Source organism: Myotis lucifugus, unplaced genomic scaffold (assembly GCF_000147115.1).
Source record: "Myotis lucifugus unplaced genomic scaffold, Myoluc2.0 scaffold_51, whole genome shotgun sequence".
Taxonomy (NCBI): Eukaryota; Metazoa; Chordata; class Mammalia; order Chiroptera; family Vespertilionidae; genus Myotis; species Myotis lucifugus.
This window is the reverse complement of record NW_005871099.1, coordinates 3,445,772-3,471,617: the sequence shown is the minus strand read 5'-3', so window position 1 is coordinate 3,471,617 and position 25,846 is coordinate 3,445,772. Positions and strand designations below refer to the sequence as shown.

At 34.6% G+C, this 25,846-nt stretch overlaps 1 protein-coding gene across 1 annotated transcript in view; it reads right to left on the bottom strand.

Annotated features, from left to right (window-relative positions):
- CACNA2D1 (calcium voltage-gated channel auxiliary subunit alpha2delta 1) overlaps positions 1–25,846 on the bottom strand; it is a 377,680-nt gene that overhangs the window by 73,070 nt on the left and 278,764 nt on the right. The window contains 5 exon segments of the mRNA XM_023753781.1: positions 1,850–1,954; positions 6,742–6,900; positions 18,960–19,059; positions 21,248–21,298; positions 23,455–23,524. Coding sequence (XP_023609549.1) covers positions 1,850–1,954; positions 6,742–6,900; positions 18,960–19,059; positions 21,248–21,298; positions 23,455–23,524 — 485 coding nt within the window.

The window sequence follows — 25,846 nt, the reverse complement described above, 5'->3', positions numbered from 1 at the left end:
AATGTTCTAACTGGCAAGACAAGCTTAAATGTGTGATGTTAAGCAACCCCTTTGCTATTCTACAGAAGGGCCACTATCTTAATTTTGCTGGGCCTGGAAATTATCTTTCAGCTCTGTGTCTGGTTTTACTTTTCTTTATTCATTTGTTTGGACTCTCTGATAGAGTTCATTTTACTTTTGGCACCATTTTTAAGGATGTCTAGTACACATGGGTGAGCCCTAAGTAATGGCATTGCGGCAGGTAAAGATTAGAAAGCGAATTCATTTTAATTTGAAACAGCTGTGTGAGGAGATTAACATGGATTTGGTTTTAAAGCTGTACCTATCTATAATCCCCCAGAGTAATACATTTCGCAAAAGAACCCAAACATTCTGTTCTAACTCTCAAATGTTTTGGCCTCATTAAATTGTGCTGTGTATCTGTAGCTTCATTCATCAGTTCTCTGGATGCACCTCATCACACCTACCTGGGTGCTCTGAGTGATTTCTGGTGTCAAGTGGATGAAAAATGATTGTAAATGAGGCATTTAGCAGCCATATTAATGTCAAGCAAGAGGCTTGGGAGAAAAATAGCATTCAAAGAGTAGTTTTCAGATTTTTTAAAAAAAGCTAATCAAACTTTCTTCATGACTATAATTTTGGTATTTTTAAGCTACAAATGAACTTCTTGTTTAAAGAGCATATTTTAAACAAAGTTATAAACACATATAGACTTTTTAAGAGTACTGAAAATGTATATATCTAAATCTATCAAATTTCACTTTTACACATTGGTCCTTTGAAAGATCATATGGCTAGTGAAATTCTGAGTTGATAATTATGTATCAAGTATTAATTGAGCAGGTATGGAATTGATCTATCATACATATCCTTAGATGACAAAGATAGACAACTATCTTCCATACCAGGGTCTGTGGGTTGCAATGCCTTAGACAGGGTCGGTAGGTGCATGGAAGATTGGGAAGTTTGAATGAGGAGAGGAAGTCAGAAAAGATTCTTCAGTTCATCCACAACAATGTGAAGATGGTGGAAAAAAAATCTCCCTTATACAGATACATACTATTTTTAATATATACATATATGTGCTAATATATTCATATGTCCTTTACATAAACAATTAAATATGTAAATGCTATTTGAACAAAATGCAAATACATTCAAAAGTAGAACTGAATTAAAAGTGTTTGTTGGTCATCACTTATTTTCATTTAGTAGTTACAGAACATGGCAATACCAGGAGATGGAAATGTGTTTGTTTAACAAAGTTTTCCCATGTTAGAAAATAAGGAAACTACTGAACTTCAAGAACATCCTAATTTTTATGTTAAATAAAAATAAAATTTATTTAAAAATCATATAAACTAAGGGCTAATTACTGAATTTTCAAAGTTGCTTTGGTATCGACAAAAGATATGTGTTTTTAAGAGAAGTGCATGTCCTTAAAGCACAATAGACAATATATTAACAGAAATTCAGCAGTATTGCATATGAGAGGTTCATTAGTTTTACAAAAGTAAATGTGATGTGAATCATTTAACATGAGGTGTAGCATGTCACAAAATGTCGTTGTTAAAAGAAATGAGCTTGGGAGGTGTGGCTCAGCGGTTGAGCATCGACCTATGAACCAGGAGAGCATGGTTCGACTCCTGGTCAGGACACATACCTAAGTTGAGGGTTCAATCCCTGGTCCAGGTGCCTATGGGAGGCAAATGATCAATGTTTCTCTTTCACATTGATGTTTCTCTCTCTTTCTCGCTCCTTCTCTCCCCCACCTCCACTCACTCTAAAAATCAATAAAAAAATATCCTCAGGTAAAGATTAAAAAAAAAGATTGTAAAATTACACTCACTTTTCTGTCTTTGTTGTATTTGGCAAATATCTCCTGGGCTCTCTCCTCCCCTCCATCCGTGAACAGCATGATAATCTTATTGCAGTTAGCTCTGGAAACATTATACTGTAAAGAAAAGATATATATGTGTATGTCATTCATAATAAAAGGTAGAAATATAAAGCATATGAAAGAGCATGAAGAGGATGCAAGTAATTAGTAAAATATATGCCCAATATGTTTATCCTAAGAACTGGTTCCTGGATGAGTCCAGGCCCATCCCCTCACAGAGCCTTCCCTTCAGCCCCCACCCCCACTCCAGACATCCATAGGCTCCAACTTCCTTCAGGTCTTTGATCAAATGTCACCTTATCAATGAGAACTTTTCCAGAAGCTACATTTTTAAATTGCAATCTCCCTCCCAGGCTGTATTTCTTCACAGCATTATATATTGGATATTGGATTTGATTGCCCATTGTTGGCTTTGCATAATTAAATATAAAGACCATGAGGGCATGAAGTCCTGTTTTTGTTCAGTGCCTTTTTCTTGCCTAGGTAAGTGCCTAGAACATAATTTCTCAGTGGTGAATTAATAGATTTTAAATTAATTAATAGTTATGTTGTCATTCCCCCCATAATTTAAACCAGAAACAATATTAATAAAAATTGTTCATACCCATTCACATATATTTTTAAACCATTTACAAACATTTTTCCTCCCTTCCCTCCTTCATCCTACTTTATTTTATTAACTTTACATTGCTGAAATTACAAACTCCTAGTTGATCCCTAATACCCAATGTTCTTTCATATCTTTGTAAATGTTCATACCTATTCCCAGAATAGCCTCTGCTATGTTCTCTCAACCTGCCACACATATTCTAATCCTGAAAGACTCAATTCCTAATGTAAATCTCTTGAACTTTAAGGTCCCAAAAGAGTCAATAATAGGAGAACAATGGATGAGCACCAAAAGACCCCTCTCATGAATTTAATTTAGGAATATGGGCTTCTTTGAGGTCTGAAACAATAATGTCAGCCTTTTTACTTTTGTAAAGTGTGTTTCTGCATTAAGTGTTGAATTTAGAATTAATTTATGAATGCTCATCTTCTTTCAAAATGCCAACCCCCTAGCCAGCCTAGTGGTATCAATGGAGATACACCTAATTTATAATTTTAACTTTCTGATAGCCATGCTAAAGAAAGTAAGAATATCTGAAATTAATTCTAACAATATATTTTACTTAACTTGGTCATCCAAAATATTATCAATTAAATATGAAATCAATGTAAAAATTCTTCAGATAACATATACTTTTTCTTTCATAATAAGTCTTTAAATCTCAGTTCAGACCAGGCATATCCCAAATGCTCAACAGAATATATGATTGTGGTTACCATATTGGACAGCACATTAACCTGGCCCTTAATATATATATTTAAATCATTAATTATCCTTCAGTGTTTAAGCTGTTGGAGGGCAGTGCTCTATTTTTTTAAAAAGATAAACCCCATTTCCTGTTGGACAAGCTAAGAAAAACAACATTTGCTTTACTGATGAAAAAAATCCTATTTCATAAAAATCTCACCCCATTGACTAGGCATTAGAAGACTGGCAGTTAAAGCTTTCATCCAAGCATTGTGAAACACAAGAACTGACTAAAACAATTTGTCCCATTCAAACGTGGTTCTTGTCTTTGAATGTAACTGTCTAAAAATTTGACTATCAAAATACTTTGTGAAAGGTGTTGAAATCCCTTAACTAAAATTAATTTCCCTAATGATTTGTCTTTTTTATCTGTATATTAAACATGGGCAAAATAAATATGTATTTAAAAGATTGTCTCATAAAAGTGATAAGTCAAATTTCTACCACAGGACTTAGTTTCCTTAAAGTTGCAGAGGTATTTTATCACTGAATGCAAATATCAATGTAACTTAGCACACCGGGTGCTGCTGATCTTTGTATATTGGTACAAATAAAGTAATAATAACCTTTCCCAGGAGAGAGAGATTAGGACACATGAAAATGGAAATAAAATGTTTTGTTTTCGACATGATTTTTCCTAGAAGCAGCCTTCTCAGGACTTTTGATAAAGCAAAGTACATCACAGAACTTTTCAGTGCATTTGCAATCATCTAAAGAATCACACAATCACACAGTCACGGAGTTATACCTGACTGGCTTGCAATGAATTAAGTAAAATAAAGAACATGACTATTTCAATAAGTTGATTTGCTTTAATATATTATTTCATAACCTTCTTTGCCGTATCCCTGCATGGCCAGTACATAGAGCAGCATCTATGCACTCAATAAAAATGTTTTAAAAATTGCATCTCAATGTATTTGGAAACATTTTATGAAACGCTACCTGAAGAATAATTCAAATCTTAATTTAAGGCTTACTATGGGGAAAATGATATGTCTAATTCTATTTGATGCTTGCTTCAGTGATCTCAAAGGTAAACCTTGCAAGGATTTACAGAAAAACAGGGAATGGCATTACATGATAATAAGAGGACTAGAAGTGTTTGAAATAACAAAATGTGCTTCAACTGTGAATAAGGCAGGCCGTGACATTTGGAAAATTACTTTAAAATGGAGAAGTGCATACCTAAGGGGCACGTGGAAAGCAGAACATTTGAGATTTACTCCAGGAATGACAGAGACATAATAAAACTCCTTTACAATGGTGGTAAAGGCAGCACCAGAGGCCAAGAGAAGTAAAGTTATATTTTATCAGCAACTAGCAATGAATCTGGGAGTTAATGTGGCCTCTCTAATGAGACTGCCTCTGAAATCCTACATTAGGCTTGAGACACCTTAGCATTTCACAAGTGAAACCTGAATAAGAGGGAAGGAAGCCAGCTAAATGAACAACACTGAGAAGAAGAATGAACCTGCCAATCTGGAAAACTCGATTACTGACTCAAGAGATAAATAATTATTAGTTTACAAAATTATATTCCTTTTCTATAGAAAGAATATATCTGAATCTAGTGGCCAATTACATTTGAATTTCAAAGTTTTAAGTTGTCATATTTTTATTAATGAACGTACATCATTTAACGCAATGCATTTTTACCAAATATAACTTCCTTTCAAAACTGCAGTGCTGACTGCTTTGCCTTTCTGTCTCCTTACTTACTTATTTAACAGCATCTAACAGTCAACATAACTGAAACAGCTCTTTCTACCCTCACCTTCCCTCTAGTATCTAGATTCCTGTGCCGTTATCTACATAGTAGTCTTGTTAAAAGAACTTAGAGTCACCCAAATCCCTCTTGCCACTCAGCAGCCTCTTTCCCTGGTCTAGTTACCCTGTCACTCCTAACATCTCTTCACCACTATTCCAACACCAGGATTCCCACCATAGCTTAACCTCAAACACTAGTTAGAGCATGTCATTTCCATACCATTACCATTTGCCTGGCTCCTAAACACTTCATTAACTGACAATTCATGGTGTTTCCATTTCCATCACTGCTCCTGTATTGCTATGCCCCAGCCATGGCCAAATAGCCCGCAATTCTCCCAAGGTTCCATGTCGTCTGGCATTTGTCCATGCAGTTCTTTTTATCTTAAATGATTTCCCCTCTCTTGGCTACCTACCTAGATTCTACTCACTGCTCAAAAGCCTGTTTTCAAGGAAAGGCCACACCTCCCCGATCCCCTTTGGGTATGTTGAGTTCCTCCTCCACGCTGCTCCAGAAACACACTCTGAATGCCCCGTGATGGCCCTAACTCATTGTACTGGGATAATGATTTACTGTATGCTGGAGCTTCTCAAGAGCCAATGGTCTGGAGTATTTCTATAATTCCAGCTCTGGTGCTGTGACAGGAAATTGTGAGACACTCAAAAATATTGGCCGAATGAACAAATGAATGAACCAACTGATCAGACTCTCAAATCCTATTTAAAAAGATTCACTTAGGGAACATCAAAGTCAAATTTGAAGAAAAGATCACCTGTAAGGGCTTTTCTGATTCAGCAAATTCATTAGGAATTATCTGCTGATTCTGTACCAGCCATGTACTAGTTGTTAATTATAGTAATCATGATCTTAACTCCAACACTAGCCCAACAGCTTACATTACACATGAGGATTACTGTGGGTCAGATACTATAAACACCTCTGTCCACAACCATCTGATGTACATGTGATGGTGACCTCCACTGTATAAGAGAAGAAACCAAGGTACAGAGCGATTAGGTCCTCACTCTCAAACACAGTGAAAATACTGTCTCTTGAGAGATACAAAACTGAAAACTCCTGCTCTCAACTAGTTCAGAATGAAAAAGCTGGCACAGCCATTTGAAAATACAGTCCAGTGTCAGGCAGCAGGCTGTCCGAGTCCAATAGTCATGGGTGGGTGATTAGTTCAGGGGAATCTTCCCTGAGGATTTCCTGCTTGGGACTTATCTTCCCTCTCAACTTACTGTCTACCATTTTGACCTTTCTGTACATTTAGGAACAATTAAAATACCCAACGTAGATGTTTAAAACTAAAATCTTTCCACCAACCATTTGATGATTAAAAGAACAAATTTCCAAAAAAATAATGTAGCAATTGATAGAAGGAAAAATAAATGATATTCTAATTATGCCAACTAAGTTTTAAGTGCTTATGCAAAATTAAAATACCTTACAAATATGTTTCTAAACATATTTTGAAAATATGATAGAAGATCTAAAAGGACAAGAAAATATGAATTTTGTATACCTTTTGAATTTGAATTTAAAAATAAAAGTAGTACAAAGATTTCTATGGCCTGGACACATCCACTTTTTAAACAAATGAAAAAGAGCACTGTTATCTAACCCAGATAGCTTTAACTATCAGGATATTAAAATTCAGCAACTGCAATTCAATAATGAAAAAGAAAAGGGGATGGTATTGCTACTTACATTAAGCAGCTGTTCAAAAGCAAAGCTAAAGCCCTTCTTATAATCTGTAATCCCTTTTGCTGTGATATTATTCACGGCGTCTTTTAGTACTTTCTTGTTTCTTACATTTGCTTGTACAAGGTGCTGAAAACAGCTTACATCCTGGGCATTGCTGTTAAACTGAAAAAGATAAAACAGTGAACATATAAATGAACTTTAAATCAACCATGTAATTTTCTTTGAATTTATTGTTTGTAATTCTCAATCCTAATACATTGCTTTCTCTTTAAAAAAAAAAGGTAGAATAGATTGGTAACAAAAGTATACTGAGGATCAAGTAGTAATTTTCACCTAAGCCCTGAAGTTATATTGGAACTCTGAGCCTGTCACTTACCTCCTGAAGCCTGGTTTCCCTGATTATAAATTTGGGATTTGAGTTATATACAGTCCCTTCCAGCTCTCAAATTTTATAAGCAAAGAAAGAAAGAAAGAAAGAAAGGAGAAAGAAAGAAAGAAAGCGGAGTGCACTGGAGAACCGTGGGAGGTGAGAGCATGCTCAGAGGGTCACCTTCAAAGCGCCTGGGTGGGAAGCAGAGAAGCAAGAGAGCGAAGTACCTGTAAGGGTAAATCTGGGGGCAAGGAAGGGCTTCTTTAAAATGGTCACTAGAGCAGGAGAGGATTGATACTAAAGAGAAAAGGAAGGAAAAGAGGTAGGAAATTAGGGTGTCCCAGAAATGTATACACATTTTGAATAATTATAAAGGCAGTGCTGATTAAACTGTATTTCATTTTCAAAATGTAATAGAATCAGCTGTTAAAGTGTGTATACATATTTTGGAACACCCTGTAGAAAAGAGGTAAAAAATAAAGTTCTTGTGAGGGTGGGAAAGGAGGGAATACAGCTGGCAGCTATAAAAATGATCCTTTAAGAAAACATGTGTTGACTTCCAAGTTCTAGGAAAGAAGAGTGGGAGCCGAGCAGAGATAATGGGGGTGCACAGATAATTGGGGTGCGTAGATTGGGGTGCGTAGATTGGGTGTTGAACAGATGACAGTTACTGTCTGTGTCTTTTGTCCCCAGTGAACAATGAAGCAAGGTCATCAGGGTAAAGTGAGAGAAGAGATGGTTTGGAGGGAGTGAATATTAAATAACAAGTAAAATGTCCTGCACAGGTACTTTGAGTTCTTACCTTAACATTGAACACTACATTCAGGTTCATCATATATACGAGAATAAGCTTCTGATATATTTTACTGTTGTTTATAAATTTGAATGTTTTAACTCCCACTGCCTAGTTCATTACTTTCCAATCTTTGATGGTGTGACACAATCTTAATCTACATGTTTCATTTTGAAAGTAAAAGAATGTGAGGCTGTGGCTGGTGTGGCTCAGTTGGTTGAAGCGCCATCCTTTGTACCAAAGGTGGCAGTTTGATTCCCGGTCAGGGCACATACCTAGGTTTTGGGTTTGATCCCCAATCAGGGAGTGACCGATCAATTTTCTCTCTCACATTGATGTTTCTCTATATGAGTGTGCATGTGTTTATGTGTGTGTGTGTGTCTCTCTCCATTCTTCTAAAAGTCCATTTAAAATAATAAATATTTTTTAAAAGAATGATAATTTTCATGTTAGAAAATAAAATAATAATTTGCCAATATATTAATAGCAAAATGTTTAACTTTAGAGAATTATTAGGTATAGTTATAGGAAATGTTATTAACTGATTTAGTTAAACCATACATCATAAAATTATGTTATACAGAAAATGAGTATTCAATAATGTATAGACTTAAGTCTTCTGATTGGCCTTGACCTGCTTTTAAACAGAAAAGTGAAACATCTCATTAAATCACTTTAACACAAACTGATTAAATGTAAATTTAATTCATTAAATACAAATTCAGTGTGTACATCAGAAAGACTACAATTATATTCATAATAAAACTCATAAATTATGCAAGAAAGAAATTACATTTAAGTCCCTATAGCAATTCTTATTCTCCCAAGGGATGATACATTTTAAAAGTCTAAATTAGATAAGTATACATTTCACAGACATCTGATATTCATCTGCTTTTAGAACAGAAAAATAAACCAGGTTTATTTTCATGAACTAAAATTGTAGTCTTTGGTAACATGTGCCAATATTTTATTTTATAAACCACATATTTAATATAGAAGCCACATGTATATTAAAAACTGGAAGGCATAAGTTTAATAACATAACCGTATAAAACTTTGAAGTAGTATATGGTGAGTGAAAATAGATTTAAGGAGCTCTGCTTTTGTCATCTATTAATTAAATACTTCTTTAAAGATGTATTCTTCACTAACCCTACAGAGTCAGAGATTCAAGCTAACATCACACTGATTCCTTTCCTGATCCCCCAAAATCCAAGCAAGTAGGTCCCTTTTAGAACTGCAGCAAAATCTCTGTGAGCGTCTGACACAGGGAAAGTGTGTGGGGTAATGTGAGCATCTGGTTGGAAATCACGAGGGACTCTGCAACCGTGTTCTGGCACTTGGACATTCTTTCATTTCCCTCTCTCACGTGTCCTGTTCCTTCTGCCTACAGCACTCTGCCTCTCCTCTACACTTGGTTATCCCACTTACCTCCACATTCTTTCCTTAGCAAAGGCTTTCCTGACCTTCCCTGCCCAGGACAAATCATGCCATAATAAGCTTTCCTAGGCCTAGATTTATTTTTTATAGAACATATCGTAGTTATAATTTCATATTTCTTTGTATGGCATTTTGAATGACTCTTCCACTGGATTAGAAGCCCACATGGTCAAAGAAAACGGCCATCCTATCATTGCATCCTCAATGTTAGGTATATAATAGGTATACTATAAATATTTACTGAATATATGAATGGAATTTAAGAAAATTAGAAGATGGTCCAAATGCTGATCAATAATCAAGATATAAACCTATCAGTGTAGTGATTATATTTTAACTGTGTAATGTGTGTTTATATTTCTCTATTCATAAACATAAGTAGTCTTTCCAAACAGACACTATTAAAATAGTCAAATGAAAATGAGTGTAAAACATCTAGCATAAAGTAGATGCCAGCACATAGATGTTAAATCAATGGCAACTCTATCCTTTAAAAATTTATTTTAGTAAAAACATCAGTATAATCAGTAGCAAAATCAGAATGGATTCCTAGATACATGAGATTCAGATAAACAATACCAGCTTATTAAACTTCAAATAAAGTTCACTAACAGAATATACCCTATAACAAGGGTCCCTCAAACATTAGTTTAATATTAAGACATTCTCTGAAATAACCATGAAGAGTAAACTTCAAAGAACCTTCCTATTAAATATCACAGTCAAGTACACACATCAAATTAAAAGATACTCTAGGTCCAAAGCAAACTCTTAATTTCTCAAATGAGGTGTCCTAAACTCTTGGTTTTGTGAAGGCTGTTATCTATTTCTGTTCTGTGTCCTCTACTGAATAAGAAACCATTCTAAAAAATATTCCTGAGAGCAGCTCTGCTGCCCATTGGATTAACCTGGATTACAAACCATAAAATGTTGGCATGGCCTTGATGTACACTAACAGTCAGAGAACATCAAGGTCCTGGAAAGTAGCCTTGTCTAGGAATGGCACCTGTAATACACCTTCATGGAACACCGAGTTTCCCTTTGAAAGGTTGGTGGGATCACAGAGTTTTACCCTAACACATTAAGAACTAAAAGTAAAATCCCAAAGGGAATATTCTTCCACTTAGAACAGCAGAGAAAGAGAAGTGGCCCATTTAATATGTGTCTGACCACTCAGCATGTCTTTAATTTCCCCTCCTTTTCCTCATCCATGGATTCTATCCTCCTATAAACTTCTTTTAGGGTACTTTGTCATAAAGCATTCTTTAATGGGAATAATTGAACATAATTTATAATTCCTTGATTTTTGAAAAATTGTTCTATATATAAATTATTCCTTAGGACATGTTCTAATGATCTTTTCTCTCTCTCTTTTGCATATAAAAGAAAAATAGAGGAAAAGTGTGGGCTCAAGCTGTGCAGTTGATCAGCAAAACACAAGAACTCAAATCCAGACCAGCCTGCTTTGGAACATGAGTATTTTTTAAATTATACAATATGAATTAACTTCTTAACATAATTTAAATTATATAATTAGTTAGATGAATTACCTAAATTATGTACTGTGAACAATGCAATTTTGCATATTAAGTAAGCACAATTACAAATTATGGTAACAGAAGTTATCCATATTTTGGACACCAGAGGGCGATGCAGGAAAAATAATAAAAGGAAAGTGAACACAAACTGTGATCTTGAAAATATTGGTTAACTTCTATTCCTATTAATAATATGGTTTATTTATGTTGATTTTTCTATTTTTAATAGGATGTTTGTAAACTAGAAAATATTATAATTGTTATAAAATCCAGAGAAAATAGCTGATAACACTTATCCATACACATACGTTCATATTCCCAGCTAAGAATCACTTTAATGTTCTTTATCTATTGCCAAATTATTTCCAGAAATTCTGAATCAATTTACAATAATATGCATAAAAATCTTACTTCACTTTCATAAGCATTTATTACTTTCATTGCTAAATTATAACTAAAGAGGATAATTCAACATTTAATTACTTAAATTGCCCTGATGGCTAAGAAGTAAAATTTTTCTCATTTTTAATTTTCATATAATCTGTTAAAATGTAAGTCTTATTTTTCCATTTTGTTGATTAGCTCTTAATTTATACCTATTTATTATGACTTCTTAAAGTAATTTTATGCTTAGAAAACATAAACCAATCAGGAAAATATTCATTTATGGTCTTTACTAATATTTGATGGTTGTGGTTACTTATTTTACATTTCGGTATTCAGTCATGTTGGAATTTATTTCCTCCAAAAGTATGAGGTGACAATTACATTTAGATGTGTGTTTTCTCAAATAGATAATTTTCTTTTTTTTGAATAATTATTGGTTTATGATCCATTCTTTATAATCAATTAAGATTTAGATACATTTCTAGGATTTTTAATCCCTCTACACTTTCCATCATTTCACCAACTTATTTTTAATATTAATAAAAAAATTAGCCAAAATATATTGAGGATAACAATTGTGCCAAGCTAAGCACTTTACATGTATTAATTCAATTGACCTTCACCAAGCTTCTGGTTTTAGTTTTAATATGATTTACATTATAAAGTTGAGAAAATGAGGCTTAGAATCACACACAGCAACCAAGAGTCAGAGCTCTATTTCTAACCCAAACACCTGACACACTCTTGTCTATGGTGTCTAATCATTTTCCATATATACCAGAAGAGTAAGCTGTCATACCCTGTCACTTTTTGATCAGTTGTCGTCCTATTGAACTTTGGAACTTTTTTTTGGTCAAATTAAAATTGCATTTACCAATAAACTTGAGAAAAATTTACATATTCACTTGAGTCAGTTTTCATTCCAGAAAGAGTTATTAATTCCACATTTATAACTGTATTTCCATTTCAACTATTCTATATATATCTCATATATTCTTTCCTTTTAAAAAAAACTCAGATCCTAAATATATTATTAAAAGTACTATTAGGTAATTCATGAGATTTGCTAATGTTGTAAATTTGATTTTAATTCTATTATTAAGCTCTATTCTGGGAAAACCAGAAGATGTGGTCACCCATAGTTGGAGACAACGGGAATATCTTTGCTAATGGCACTCTGGGACTTGAACACTCTTGTCCTCAAATTGATGTCACTGTCCCCAAACACTGGCTGCTGTTTTGTGGTTTCTTGGTTCTACTGTATAAAATAATAAATTTTGACAAGAATGTTTCCACTTTTTAATTCAATTTCGCAAAAGCAGGACTAGTTCAGAAACAGCTACTAATAAGCATCAATAGCCACATTTTATTAAATTCTCTGCTCTGAGCTGTGGGTTCCTCCTTTCTGAAATAAAAAGGAAAGTCCATCAAATTTTAAAATCAGGTAATTAAATCTGATCATTTTTTTTTAACTCTCACCAGAAGATATGTTTTTATTTTTTAGAGAGACCAGAAGGGAGAGAATGGGTGAGGGGGAGTCAGGGAGAGAGAGAAAAGAGAGAAAAGGAGAGAGAAACATTAATGTGAGATAGAAACATTAATTGGTTGCCTCCTGTATGCTCCCCTGACTGGGGATGGAACCTGCAATCTAGGTATGTGTCCTGAGCAGGAATTGAACCCACCACCTTTTGGTGTACAGGACAATGCTCCAACCAACTGAGCCCCAGCCAGAGCCAGATCTGATCATTTTAACTATCAGAAAAAGAATTACATAAAAAATTGGAATAATAAATTCTGTATGTCAAAAGAAAGTGGCAACAATAAACTAATAAAATATTGATAGCATTACCAAAAAAAATTTGTTTGCCTATAATTATAAATGATGGTCCATCAAAAATGTTGATATTTTCATTTTTAAACAAATATTCCAATTAACTTAAATCATAACATACTCAAAATTCAGTCTACTAACCTTTGTTGAAACAGTGAATACATTTCTGCATAAGTCCCAAGTGTCATTTTACTATATTCTATTTGCATTTTGATACAAGGTTACTAACATTACCAATAAGTTCTTTTAAACATCTGGGATCAACAACAACAACAAAATACCAACTAGAGTTGAAGGAATTATATTCAATCTAACTCGGTTCCATTGGGATCAAAATATACATTTGAAATATACACACCCAAAAAATTTGTACTTTTGATATAGTATAAATCAATAAAAATAATAAATAGATACCCATCGATAGAGCAAAGGGTTCAGCAGGAAAGATTTCATGAGGAGTGAAAAAAAAATTGAGGAATCTATTTTAAAGGGTACAATAAACATGAATCATTTAACAAAATATTAGAAAAGTGGGGGAAAGCAAATGGCAATATTTGTATCTTGAAATTTGGAAGAGAACGTAATATGCAAATTGTCACTACAACAAAGCCCCTTACAATGGAATATATGACCAAGAATTTGCTGAAATGGGATTTTGCTATTCAAAAATTAAGATTTAAGTCTATATATTTGCTAATAACTACCTTATTATACTATCACTTTATATTTTAATTTCTTTTAAAGTTAAACCTGCTAAATAATTAAATAGCAAATATGATAGTTTAATTTAATTAAAATAACTGTGAGCTACCCTGCTAAGGCTATAGCTCGGGTTAGCCCTAGCCAATTTCTTTGCCTTTACTTAAAATTAAATGAATAAATGTAATTTGAAAAATTTTACCCAACATGTAATGACATACATCTATGCTTATTGGGCATGGAGTCTTTACCTAGTCCTTTAAGCCCCAGTAAATAAGTCAATGCTTTTATTTTAAAAACAATAGCTCAGTTTTAAAAGTATTCCCTCTGCCTCACTTTAAGTATTACTTTCTTATTTCTAAAACTCCAAATGCAACTAATTTTTAAGTACCAAAGCCATCTTTCTTGCACCTTATAATTAATGGAAAAATATTTACCATGCTTGTCCACACCTTCTTATAAACTTTCCTTATACTTCCAAAGCAATTAAGTTATCCTCTAGCAATCTCTTTTTTTAACTAAATAACCTTGATTACTTGTCTTGTTATATAATCCCTAAATTTCTCATTTCAGTCTTTCCTTCACAGTCTACAATTTCTTCTGTGTATAATTTAGATGAAAATAATTTTTAAAGCACCCATCTTTACATTTAAAAGTATGTAAAAAGAGGGAATTTCAGTTTTTTTAATGAGCTTAATTTTACTCCTTCCTGTGTTGTTTTTTAATTTCACCCTCACAAAAGTAAATGGCTACACAATAAAAACATTCATAAACATCCATTGTATTAGTAATTCTATGAAGTACCAAGATCTTAACATCTCAATCATGAATAAGCATGATTAGTTACAATAAGCCCCAGGCAGATGCCCACTGGTCTCTGCCAAATGTGCCTCCCTGATGAGCCCTGATTCTCTGGTTTTCCCACTGTTGAGGAATCACTTGGGAGACTTGCTAACAGCAGATTCTGGATCCTTAGATCAGGGGCAGAGTTTGAGATTCTGCATTTCTAACCAGCTGCCAGGTGCAGACGGCTCATGCTGCTTGGCCACAGGCCCCACTGTGAGAATCAAGGGTATAAACTATAATATTCTTATTTGTTGACATGAGATATGAATCAACATAAAATTTTCCTGAAATCTAAACGGATGACTATTTTATAAGACGTGAAATGACATTACTCTCCCAGAATTCATTTGTCAGCAAACTGCAATGGCATGCCGAGTATCTTTTCTTTTACTCGAGCACTGGCAAATGCGGGCCTGCTTCGGAAGGGTGTAAAAATAACTTTTAAATTTAAATTGTGCAACAACTGACAACTGTGCTCATTATCATATGCAGAAAAGTTCCTAAACCGAGAAAGCCATTAGGCATATTTTAGAAGGGGAAAAAAAAGTTCTAAGCTCATAGGGAAAGGAACAATCCAAATCGTGTCTCTTTGCAGATATGTACAATTGCATATTTCAACAAAGCCCCCTGACATTAGTTGGTGTTAAACTATCAGGTCAAGAAATGGGAGGTGTCTGAGATTTCATCCTACTTTTAAGCTAAGTAGTCTTCTACCGCTTCATAGATGCTCCAGTGGCCGGCTAACTCATTAGTCAACAGAGCCAAATATCAATAGTACAACGATTGAAATTTCTTTTGAGAGCCAAATTTTTTAAACTTAAACTATATAGGTAGGTACATTGTTATTAATTAGGGTACTCCTAAGGCTTAGGAAGAGCCACACTCAAGGGGTCAAAGAGCCGCATGTGGCTCACGAGCTGCATTTTGCCGACCACGGTGCTAGCCCAAGAAATACAAGTCCTCTGGTGAGAGACAAAAGGCAGGAGTAACCAGACTGAGACCTATTTGCACCCAAAACCCAATTCCCACAGAGGATAAGAGAAGGGCCAGAGGTCATCCGCACTGGCCATAGATGAGTTTTGGGCAAGAGATCCCAAATGAGGAAGCCCCTGAGCTTACAAGGGGCTGCTGGCAGACAGACCATCATCCTCATCAAAGGGAGACCATATCTTAATGACTCGGCAATGTAAACCTCTTCTGGGGGAGAAGACAGCTCTCCCTTCACTCTCCTGGAATGGACATAAAGCTGAGCAGATTGGCTGTTAATGCTTAGCCTTGAAGAAATGTGACGTATTCATGAAGAACTGTCTCTCAGCAGTTGGTAGAAAAGTATTAGAAGAATGTGATGGTAATAATAACAACAATTGCCATAAGATTTTTTCATATAGTGCTCAATAGTTTTTTGACAAGTTAAATATGATGTCCTTTTCAAAGAGGAAGAAACAGATTCATAAGCCTTACATAACTTGTACAAGGTCATGTAACTAGTCATTTCAAAGGTTATGCACAATCCCTATGCAATTCAATGAGTACATCCAAGAGGCCGGATTGTCTGAGAAGAGTGGGAAGTGGGTCACTTCACAAGAGGTGAGCCTTGCTAATGTTGCCATCAGGTCAAGGTCATCCCTTCCCCAGGTCCTACGTGGTGGTGGTTCCTCACTCTCCATTTTGCACTACATTTAGAGACTGTCACTCCTAAAACTGTTGTTTACTGACCACAATCTAGGTATGACTACAATCTAGGTAAAGTGGAGAGTTTACTGTAAAAAACAAGTTTCTCAGCCCTGGCCAGTTGGTTCAGTTGGATGGAGCATCATCCCATACACCAAAGGGTTGATTCCAGGTCAGGGCACATACCTAGGTTGGGGGTTCAATTGCCGGTGGTCAGGGCCAGTATGGGAGACAGCCTATCGATGTTTCTCTCTCTCTCTCACTCTCTCTCTCTCTCTCTCTCTCTCTCTTCCCCTTCATCTCTCTCTAAAAATGAAAACATATCCTTGGGTGAGGGTTAAGAAAAAAGTTCTCTCTTACAACTAATAGCAGAGATATAAGGAATTATATTTTGATTATTTCTTTCTGATGACTACTCCAGGACAGCATTTTTTAATGCACATGAATTATAAAAGCTTTCTTGAAGAAAATGCACCCAAGGAACCTTAATACAATTTGATATTTGCATCTAATTCTTAAGTAAGAAGCTATGTGATTTTATGGAAATATATGACAACCTTGTTCAGTTGCTAACTTTTCACATATTGCCCATAATCAGCATACATTTTCCTTTCATTATCCACTAGCTCACAACTTTATTCCTAAAACGTCAAATTCCCTCACTTTCGTAAACAAATTCCACTCCCGTGTCAACATTTGAAATTTTGCCTGTAAATCAGAACATGCTATAATTGAATTGCTGCTCCTATCATCTACCACTTACTTCTGTCAAAACATATAACTGGATTAGTGGGAAAACAGCTACATAATGCTTGCATCTGAGCTTTGCCTAACAGCAGGCTTCTTTTCTGTAACCAAAAAACAGCACTGGAAACAACAGAGTCACTAGGAAATGATGCAGCATTCACTCTGCATCTCCTACATGATTTAAGCATCAAAATTTCTGTTCTTAAACAAAAGAAACTTAGATATGACAAATCTATACTGAATTTACGACTTTCTCTTTTGCGATGTCAAAGATCATATTTTGTTAGCAACCACCACAATGGCTGTGTGATAAACAATATGTTTATGTACAAATGAAATAAAATGACTGTCTTTCCTGATCACTTTTTTTGAGAGCTACAGATTAAGTGGCGAGGTAACACACAGGGTCAGACAAGCTAAGGTTTCTACAGGTTCATCAGAAGCAGAAAAAGATCTGGACATGGACGGTGGTGCCCACATGTTATTAGGGGCTGAACTGTGTCCCCCTGACATTCATATGTTGAAGTCCCAACGCCAGGATCTCAGAATGTAACAGTGTCCGAAGATAAGAACTTCAACCAGGTGATTAAGTTAAACTGAGGCAGTTAGTTTAGGGACATGTGTCCTTATAAAAAGAGGAAGAGACACCAGGGGTCTGCACACACAGAGAGGTGACTATGTGAAGAGGCAGCAAGAAGGTGGCTACTGCCAGCCACGGAAAGAGAACTCAGGTGAAACTGACTCTCCTGGCAGCTTGACCTTGAACTTCCGACCCCCAGAACTATGAGGAAATTCATTTCTGTAGTTCAAGCTACCCAGTCTGTGGCATTCTATATGGCCGCTCTGGAAAACATAGACAGGCCCTTCAGTATCATGCTGGAGACACCCCTTGGGCCCAGATGAAAAGTCTCAATAAGAGGTTTGAGGGGTTCCTTGAATAGCTGGACTGTTTAAACTACGGACAAGCTCCAATTTATTAACCAGAGTTATATCACACATGGACATTTTTCAGGGGTTTTGCTTCATTGATCCTGGGTTCTATTTATCATAGTTACCCTTAGCCAGGGATATCATGCTAAAAGCACGTTAGGACTAATCCTCTTCCTCTCAGTAAATATTAATCTAGTTACCTGGAGCTCTGATTGACAAGGGATTATGCTCCATCTCCTGCCCACTTTCACTCCCCAAGGTGCCCTCTCAGTTAAGGGAGGCCATGTGCTTGAACTCCTTCCTCCTCCCAGTGGTGTCAGAGATAAAGCCATTCTCCCGTGTTTGATACAAAATGACCTCCCCACAAATTCCCCTTCCCTCACGTTCATCTCTAGGAATACATCCATTTCAAATGTGAAATTATATCCATCCGTCACCAGCCATGGCATTTTTTGCCTCACTTCTATGAATTAAAATGAGACATGGTAACATTTATTTTGTTCTATTTCACTTGTTTCAGAGTTTAGTACACTCTATGAATAGGAAGGTCTAAGATGGTTCTGGGGAAATAAAACTCTAAACGTAGCACATTCAAATATCTATTGGTTCTCCCATTAAATTGAAAAATAAATTTTATTAAGAGTTATAATGATATCAATGAGTAAAAGGGTTCATGTCACCTGGTTAAGCTTCTCTGAGTAAAGGAGAATATGTGTAATGTTTTTCCTTCAATTACTTTGTGGGTAAAGCCTTAGACATTCAGAAAGGACCTTGGTGAAGAAATAAAGGAGAATTAGTAACAGGATAGGAACAGCTCAGTGAGATAGTCTTGTAATAGATCAGAAATACCTCAGCCTGTCTATAATACAGCATTACAGAGTATTTTAAAGTCACAGGAGATAGAAATTGCAGATTTAATTCCCCCAAAATGGGATGACCGAAGAAGTGTAGTCATCTTATACTTACTGAAGCTACATTCACAAAATCATCATCTGAGAGGGTTTCCAACATTTCGGAGACAGACGTCCGGATCAATTTAAGTGTCAACCCACTAACACTTCCACTCCTATAAAAAATGGGTGCATGCATGTTAATGACCATCTATTTCATCAAAATCAGACACTTTAAGTAAAGGCAAGTTACCTACTGGCTCTAGATCTTTATATAATATTCAAATAATTTTGTCTTTAAAAAATAAGTAGTAGAAAAAGTCATATTTTTAATAGTGTAGAAATAAAGAAATCTTATTTTTTATATAGCATCAGAATATATATATTTCTAAGCACAATGATAAAAATGGAAAGTCAAATGACAATTTTAAGAAAATATGAATACTTAGGGCATATTCACTTACTCGGGAAACATAAACTTAATACCAGCTCGGTTATCCAAGTTAGAAGTGAGGGGTTATAACCTCTGCAGGTAAACATTTACGGTCATTGCTTGAGGGTATCCAGTGTTTTACTTGATTAAACCAATAATTATGAAGCAGCATAACATATATGATAAGAGACATTTTTGTATGTGGACAAAAGGCCTTTTTTTGTCTCCTAAAGTTGATATTTTCTGGGGTTCTGTCTTCATTTGTCTCATCTCTACATACTCTATGATGCTCATGAATGACCTCATCCATTTGTGGGGCTCATCGCTAGACAACTGACTCCCAATTCTACATCTCTAGTTCCCAACTTTTCCCCACCTTTACACTTCACTGCTTGTTAGACAACTACAGGCTCAATGTCCAAAATGACACATTATTCCCCAACACATTTTTCTTTCCTATTTATGTTCTTGGTAACAACCAAGCTAGGTCTTAGTCAAATTTCCTCCTCCCCCTCAACCTTCCTTCCCTTTCAGACAATTTTCTCATTCATTCCACTTCACTCTGTTCCCAGACAGTGGCCTCCTCTCCACCCTCTCTCCACTCTGACTCAGATCTCCTTGACCTGAAGATGCTGAGCTAGGGTAACAGCTACTGCAGGCAGCTCTTAGTCACCTCTCCTCCCCATGCAGTAGGTGAAAATTCTGGAAACACACCTTAATACAACACTACTAATAGCCCATAGTTACCTAGTAAATATATATATTTTCAATTTTGGGATATGCATGTGGTTTTCAAAGATTTTAATATGATAAATTATTTCTGGAAATTATATATCCAATAGAATTATAACACATTCCATTACCATTTAAAATTTGTACTTAAGGATTCGTGTATGATATAAATTCCACAATAATTTAATTTAAATGAGATATAGCTTAAATGCATTAACAAATGAAATGAGAATGAATGAACATTTAAGTTACATTTGTCTAATTCATGTATCTCCTCTTCTCAGGCTACGTTATAAGGTTTTGAACTTGTTTACTTTAGGTCAAAATGAAGAAATTTTCAAATGTTAATGTTAGCCTGTGATACAGATTTATTTGTCAATAAATCACTGGATTCTGTTTCTTCCAATGTGGTGAAGAATATCTGAGGACATACCTTTATTTTCTCAGGAAAAATAATCAAAGCATTTTATGCTTTGATTTTATTCCTTGGTATTACTCTTAAAAACCAAATCTTTATAGCAGGATATATGTTTTTCTATGCTCTACCATTTTATTTTCAACTTCATTAGAGGATCTCTCTCTCTCTCTCTCTCTCTCTCTCTCTCTCTCTCTCTCTCACACACACACACACACACACACACACACACACACACACCTTAAACTGAAACATTGTAACATATAAAATGACCAATATAAAAACTTCTGGAATTCTTTCACATATATTAGCATTTCCCTCGAGAAAGTCCCAGTACTGACATTTAATACATTTTACTCTATCTGTTTTGTGGTCAAAACCTTCAAAGTTATTTGAATCTTAATGACTAGTTGTCAACTGAATGATTCTTTTTTTGTAGCAGAAACTGCTTAGTTTTAGCCAGACTGTACCTTAAAGTTATTTTAAATATAAAGCCAAACATTAGAAGCAAATTAATATTTTTCAAAAAGCTCAGACTTTAGAACCATGCCAGGCCTTAATTTTCAATTCTGATATAGATTCTTCTCATTTTCAATAACATAATTTTTCTTTTGTTATTGTCTTCATATGGCTTCTTTGTCTGAATATAAAAGTAATCATAATAACACTTTGTTCTTTTCCCCCAACCTATCAATCATTTCTCAGTCCCAACACATTACTATTATCTATGACTCCACCCTATATTCTCAGTATAGAAATAAATATGTAGTGTTTAACTACTCACACATCAACCAGAATAAGCATGTCTTTGGGGGATGCAGCTCCTTGGATGTACCTGAAACAAATCTCAAATAAATACATTTTCTCTTGCAAAATAGCAAACATTGATATTTGTTACCCTGATATTTCCTGATCAGAGATAAGGTATTTTCCAAACAGATCTACTTCTCTTCTATCTCAGTCAACAATGTTCTGCTCTTTCATTCATAATTTTGCATTGTCCATGTTAAAAAGCTATAATAGTAGAGATGCCAGTGGCATAATGTTTCAATTGTGTTTTTCAGATATTTATTTAAAAAAAGGATGAAGAGACGTGTTTTAATACTAAGAGCAAAATAATGTAACTTCTAGAAGCCCATTTTTTTGGGGGAAAAATTATTCTGAACTTCAATTTGTTGACTACACATTTTAAAACTAATTCTAAGGAATAATAAGAATAAATAATCACAAGGCTAAGTCAAATTTTAATATGCAAAAAAAAACACAAAACCATGAAATATAGTTATGTGGTCTAGGACCATGAAAAAGCAACATCAACAGAAGAGAAATACAATGGGACAATAAAGAAATTAAAAACAGAAAAATATATAATGTTATTACCAAGATTTCTCAGTGGTGGCTCTCAAACTTCATAGAATCTAAGAAACCACCTGGAGAGTTACTTTACAATGTTGATTCCCAAGTTTGACCCAACACTACAGATTTAGAATCTCTGCATTTTAAAGAGTCTATAGGAGAGTTTTATTCAGATCATTTAGGAATTGTAGAGAGAGAAACATAACTGCAGGTGAATGATCCCAAAGTTCATGTTGCGTGGCCACAGAGTGCCAGGCCACAGGGACCTACTCTCCCCACCAGGAAGGCTGAACCTGAATTCAACTTTCTACTCATCTCTGATGCCTCTGTACCCATGACTCTAAATCTCACTTTTCAGAAGTTTGCCAGATGACTTGTCAAGTAGTGTACAGACAGCATCCAGCACAGGTAGTATATACTCAGGACTACATGAAACAGAGTTTATAACTTGCAGGCAAGTTTGAGTCACTATAAGAAGGCAAGGGGAAGCGCTGCTGGGAAATTCCAATGGAAAGCAAATTTACTTCATGTCTGGCATCTTAACAAATGGTGCAGCCGTGCCTCTCTGTGGGAAGAATAGAGGAAAGACTATTGTCTGCCTCTTCTGTTTAGCACTTAGCTCCTAAGTTTCCCCCAAAACAGCTGTTTCCCGAATCCAAATCATGGGATGTAATTGTCTTTACCTCCCGTTGCTTCACAGCCACCACACTTGGAGAAATATCAACAAACATAATATGTGGATTAATAATATTTTGCGCTACTATAATGGTTGATGTTCATGTAAACTGCTACTGGGATATTTAACGGCATCGTCAAAGCATTAAATACATTTACTCTGAATCAACCACTATGTCTGAGAATTTGTCTGAACCCTAGCAAAATGTTAGAAATAATCTAAATGTGGAATAATAGGGGATTTCTTAAATAAATTACCTCATAGTCATTATTTTAAAATGATCTAAAGTGTATCTTTTAGGAACAGGCACTAAAAGGTATTGATATGAAAAGAGTAGATTACAAAGCAGTATATTGGACATAATGTGAACTAATTCAAGAAAAGATATTAAATACATTTTTAAAACCTTACAACACATAAGTTGGGAAAATATAAGTTATTGGTATTTTTTGTTTTATATTAGGAAAATGAGTTGCTTTACTAGTGAGAAACAAATAATACTTATTTTTCTGAACATTAACCTAAGCAACATAACTATAACTAGGGGCAGCTCTTACTGTTTGGGCCAGTTCTCATTAGTTGACTGCCAAAGACAAACCACCTCCTACTCAGTCCAGAGGCTCAATTAGAGCTCTACTCTAAGCAAAGTGGGGGTCTTTCCATAGAAATCCCACCAGCTAAAAAGAGTTTTGGAGATGAAATTGTATATAAATGTAGTCCAATTGAAATAAATGTGTTGATGAATTTCAACAATATTCATTATTGTTCCCATGTGAACTTTATCTTCATTTACTTTTAACTGTATGCATTTGTTAACATTTTAAAAAATACCAGAGCCATTTAAATAATTAGACAATATTCATCCTAATAATGGAAAGATTCTTTCTATCTTTTTCACACAAAACAATGCAGCCTACTTTTGTCTGTTTAATCTTTTCATGATTACCTAAAATTCTTACCATGGTCTTCTGCGTACATCATAAAGGTCAATCTTGTTTGGAGTTCGGCTGTTATCAACCCATGGAGAAGCTTTAAGAGAAAGAAAGAAAGAAAAGAAAGTAAAAGGGAGAGAGAAATTAAGTTACATTAAAAATTAGAGAAATAACATCAAAATATTAGACATGACCTATAAAAATAGTATTTAAAATAAATCAAAAACACCATTGACACATTCTTCTTATCCACAATTTTAAAATGAGAGATACAATTTTTATGCATAATTTTTGTTTGTTTTTTAATGGCAAAAATGGAAAATGATATAGCAGTTTAAAAGAAAGTCAACATATTTTCTTTTTCATATTATTTCAGAAATAATTTGCAGACACAGGGATTTTCTGGGTGCTGACTTATATTTTTTTCTAGGTTTCCAGAAATTATATATTTTCTTTCTTCTCTACTAACAGAATAATTTACCTTAGAAGAAAATAGATTTGGCATCATGGAAATTATGCTTTCAATTATTTAATCTTTATATTTTCATGTAAAGCCATACTATCTTGATCTATAAAAAAGATTGCTGTTTTTCTTGGGTTGTTATCATACAATATCATAATTTTAGCCTTATTATTAACTAGCCATTTGATAATGGCTAGTCCATTTGAAATTTTAATTAAAAGGTTAAATTATAATAAAAAACTACACAAAAAAACTGTTTCCCTTAAATTTATTTAAAGGATTTGAAGTAATTCAATACAGATTCAAGAACCTTAAGTTAATTTCAGAGCTTTTACCATTTTCAGTAATCATAAAAAAATACTTTTGTCTAACTGCATTGATTTCAAATGTAATTAATGCATACTTATTCGAATTAAATCTATATTTTAATTTAAATGCTTTACAAACCTTCTCTCACAATATCACTCACAGACACACACACACACACACACACACACACACACACACACACCACTTAAACCCATTGGATGACATTAGAAGTTGATGAATTAGACAATAATTTTATGCTGAACAAGTCCTCTCCTTGAATATGTTTAGATATATGACCCTTAGAGAAATCTCTAATAATAATTCATGATTCTTAAATGGCTTATATTTAAAAACATTAAGAATCTTCTCTTAGAAGTCTTCTGAAATATCTACTATTAGGACATATCCCTTGATTATAGTTAAGATAGTTATATTATCGTAAAATTAAACAACGTGATTTCTTCTGTGATATTACTAATTAATTTGTTGTAAAATCCCATTGTGGCAATTAACTGGTACATTATTTATATAGGCTCAGAATTGTGGAAGATCAAATAGTAAAAATGACTAATAACCATACAGTGAAATGATCAGATTCATAATGATGCAGAATGAAAGATAGAGCTTCTAAAATCCCTGCGAAAAGTGAAAGGTTGCTCAGTCTAGAGTCTCTTTTGCCTTCCAATAAGATTTTGGGATGACAGAAGAAAGAAGGGGGTGGGAATAACAACTACATTGTGGGCATATAATTTCTGAAAGCCAAAGTTAAAGGTGATATTAATCATTCATGAGCATTCATGAGAATGCTTTCCTCTGATCAAAAATGAACTGTGAGTTTATCATTGACTACACTCTACTTCATATGATATTTAAGGTGTACTATGTCAGTTGTTGGACTGACTTTAAAAAAGGTGTTTATACATTACATCAGAATACTAAAATATGTGTTAGTTATATTCTTGAGAAAGCATACATATTACAAATCCATTTTCTAGTTAATACAGTCTAAAATAACAGAAGAGTATCAGTTTTTATTTTCAGCTGCTAGGAAATAATGCAGCTCATAATGATGCATTTGAGGGCTGATTCTCTTGGTAGAAACACCATTTCACATGAAAACTAATTGCATTTCCAATTAGCAAGTTCGAGTGCATTTTTCTTATTCTACAGACTTCACATTTTTTACCCTCATTAAAAGAAAAAGAAAGGTGAATTTCACATACCTAAAAATACCTTTAACCCTGGTCCAATTGCCGGGATCTAACTGATGTTATGTCAATCATTATTTTAGGCTTGTCTCAGTCATCTCCTATGGAGTATTAGTCATGGTTCTGAATTCCAAGCCAAGATAATGAGTTTGCACTGTTTTGTTTTGTTTTTAAGAATTGATTCCATACATTTGTATTGCATAGCTCACAAGATTTTCAGGAATCTGAGTGTTGCTGCCCAACTACTACCATCCCAGAACGGGTTCTCCACAGTCCCTAATTAGCATCATGGCTCCCACAGCAAGGTCCAGGATGAATCTCCTAGACAGAGAGGGGATATAGGCCCATATTCAGGTGTCAGAAAATCTAGGAAAGCAAATGTCTGCCCAGCCATTGTTCAAATCTAGGTATTTCCGGAGAGTACAGGGTTGCTTCCACA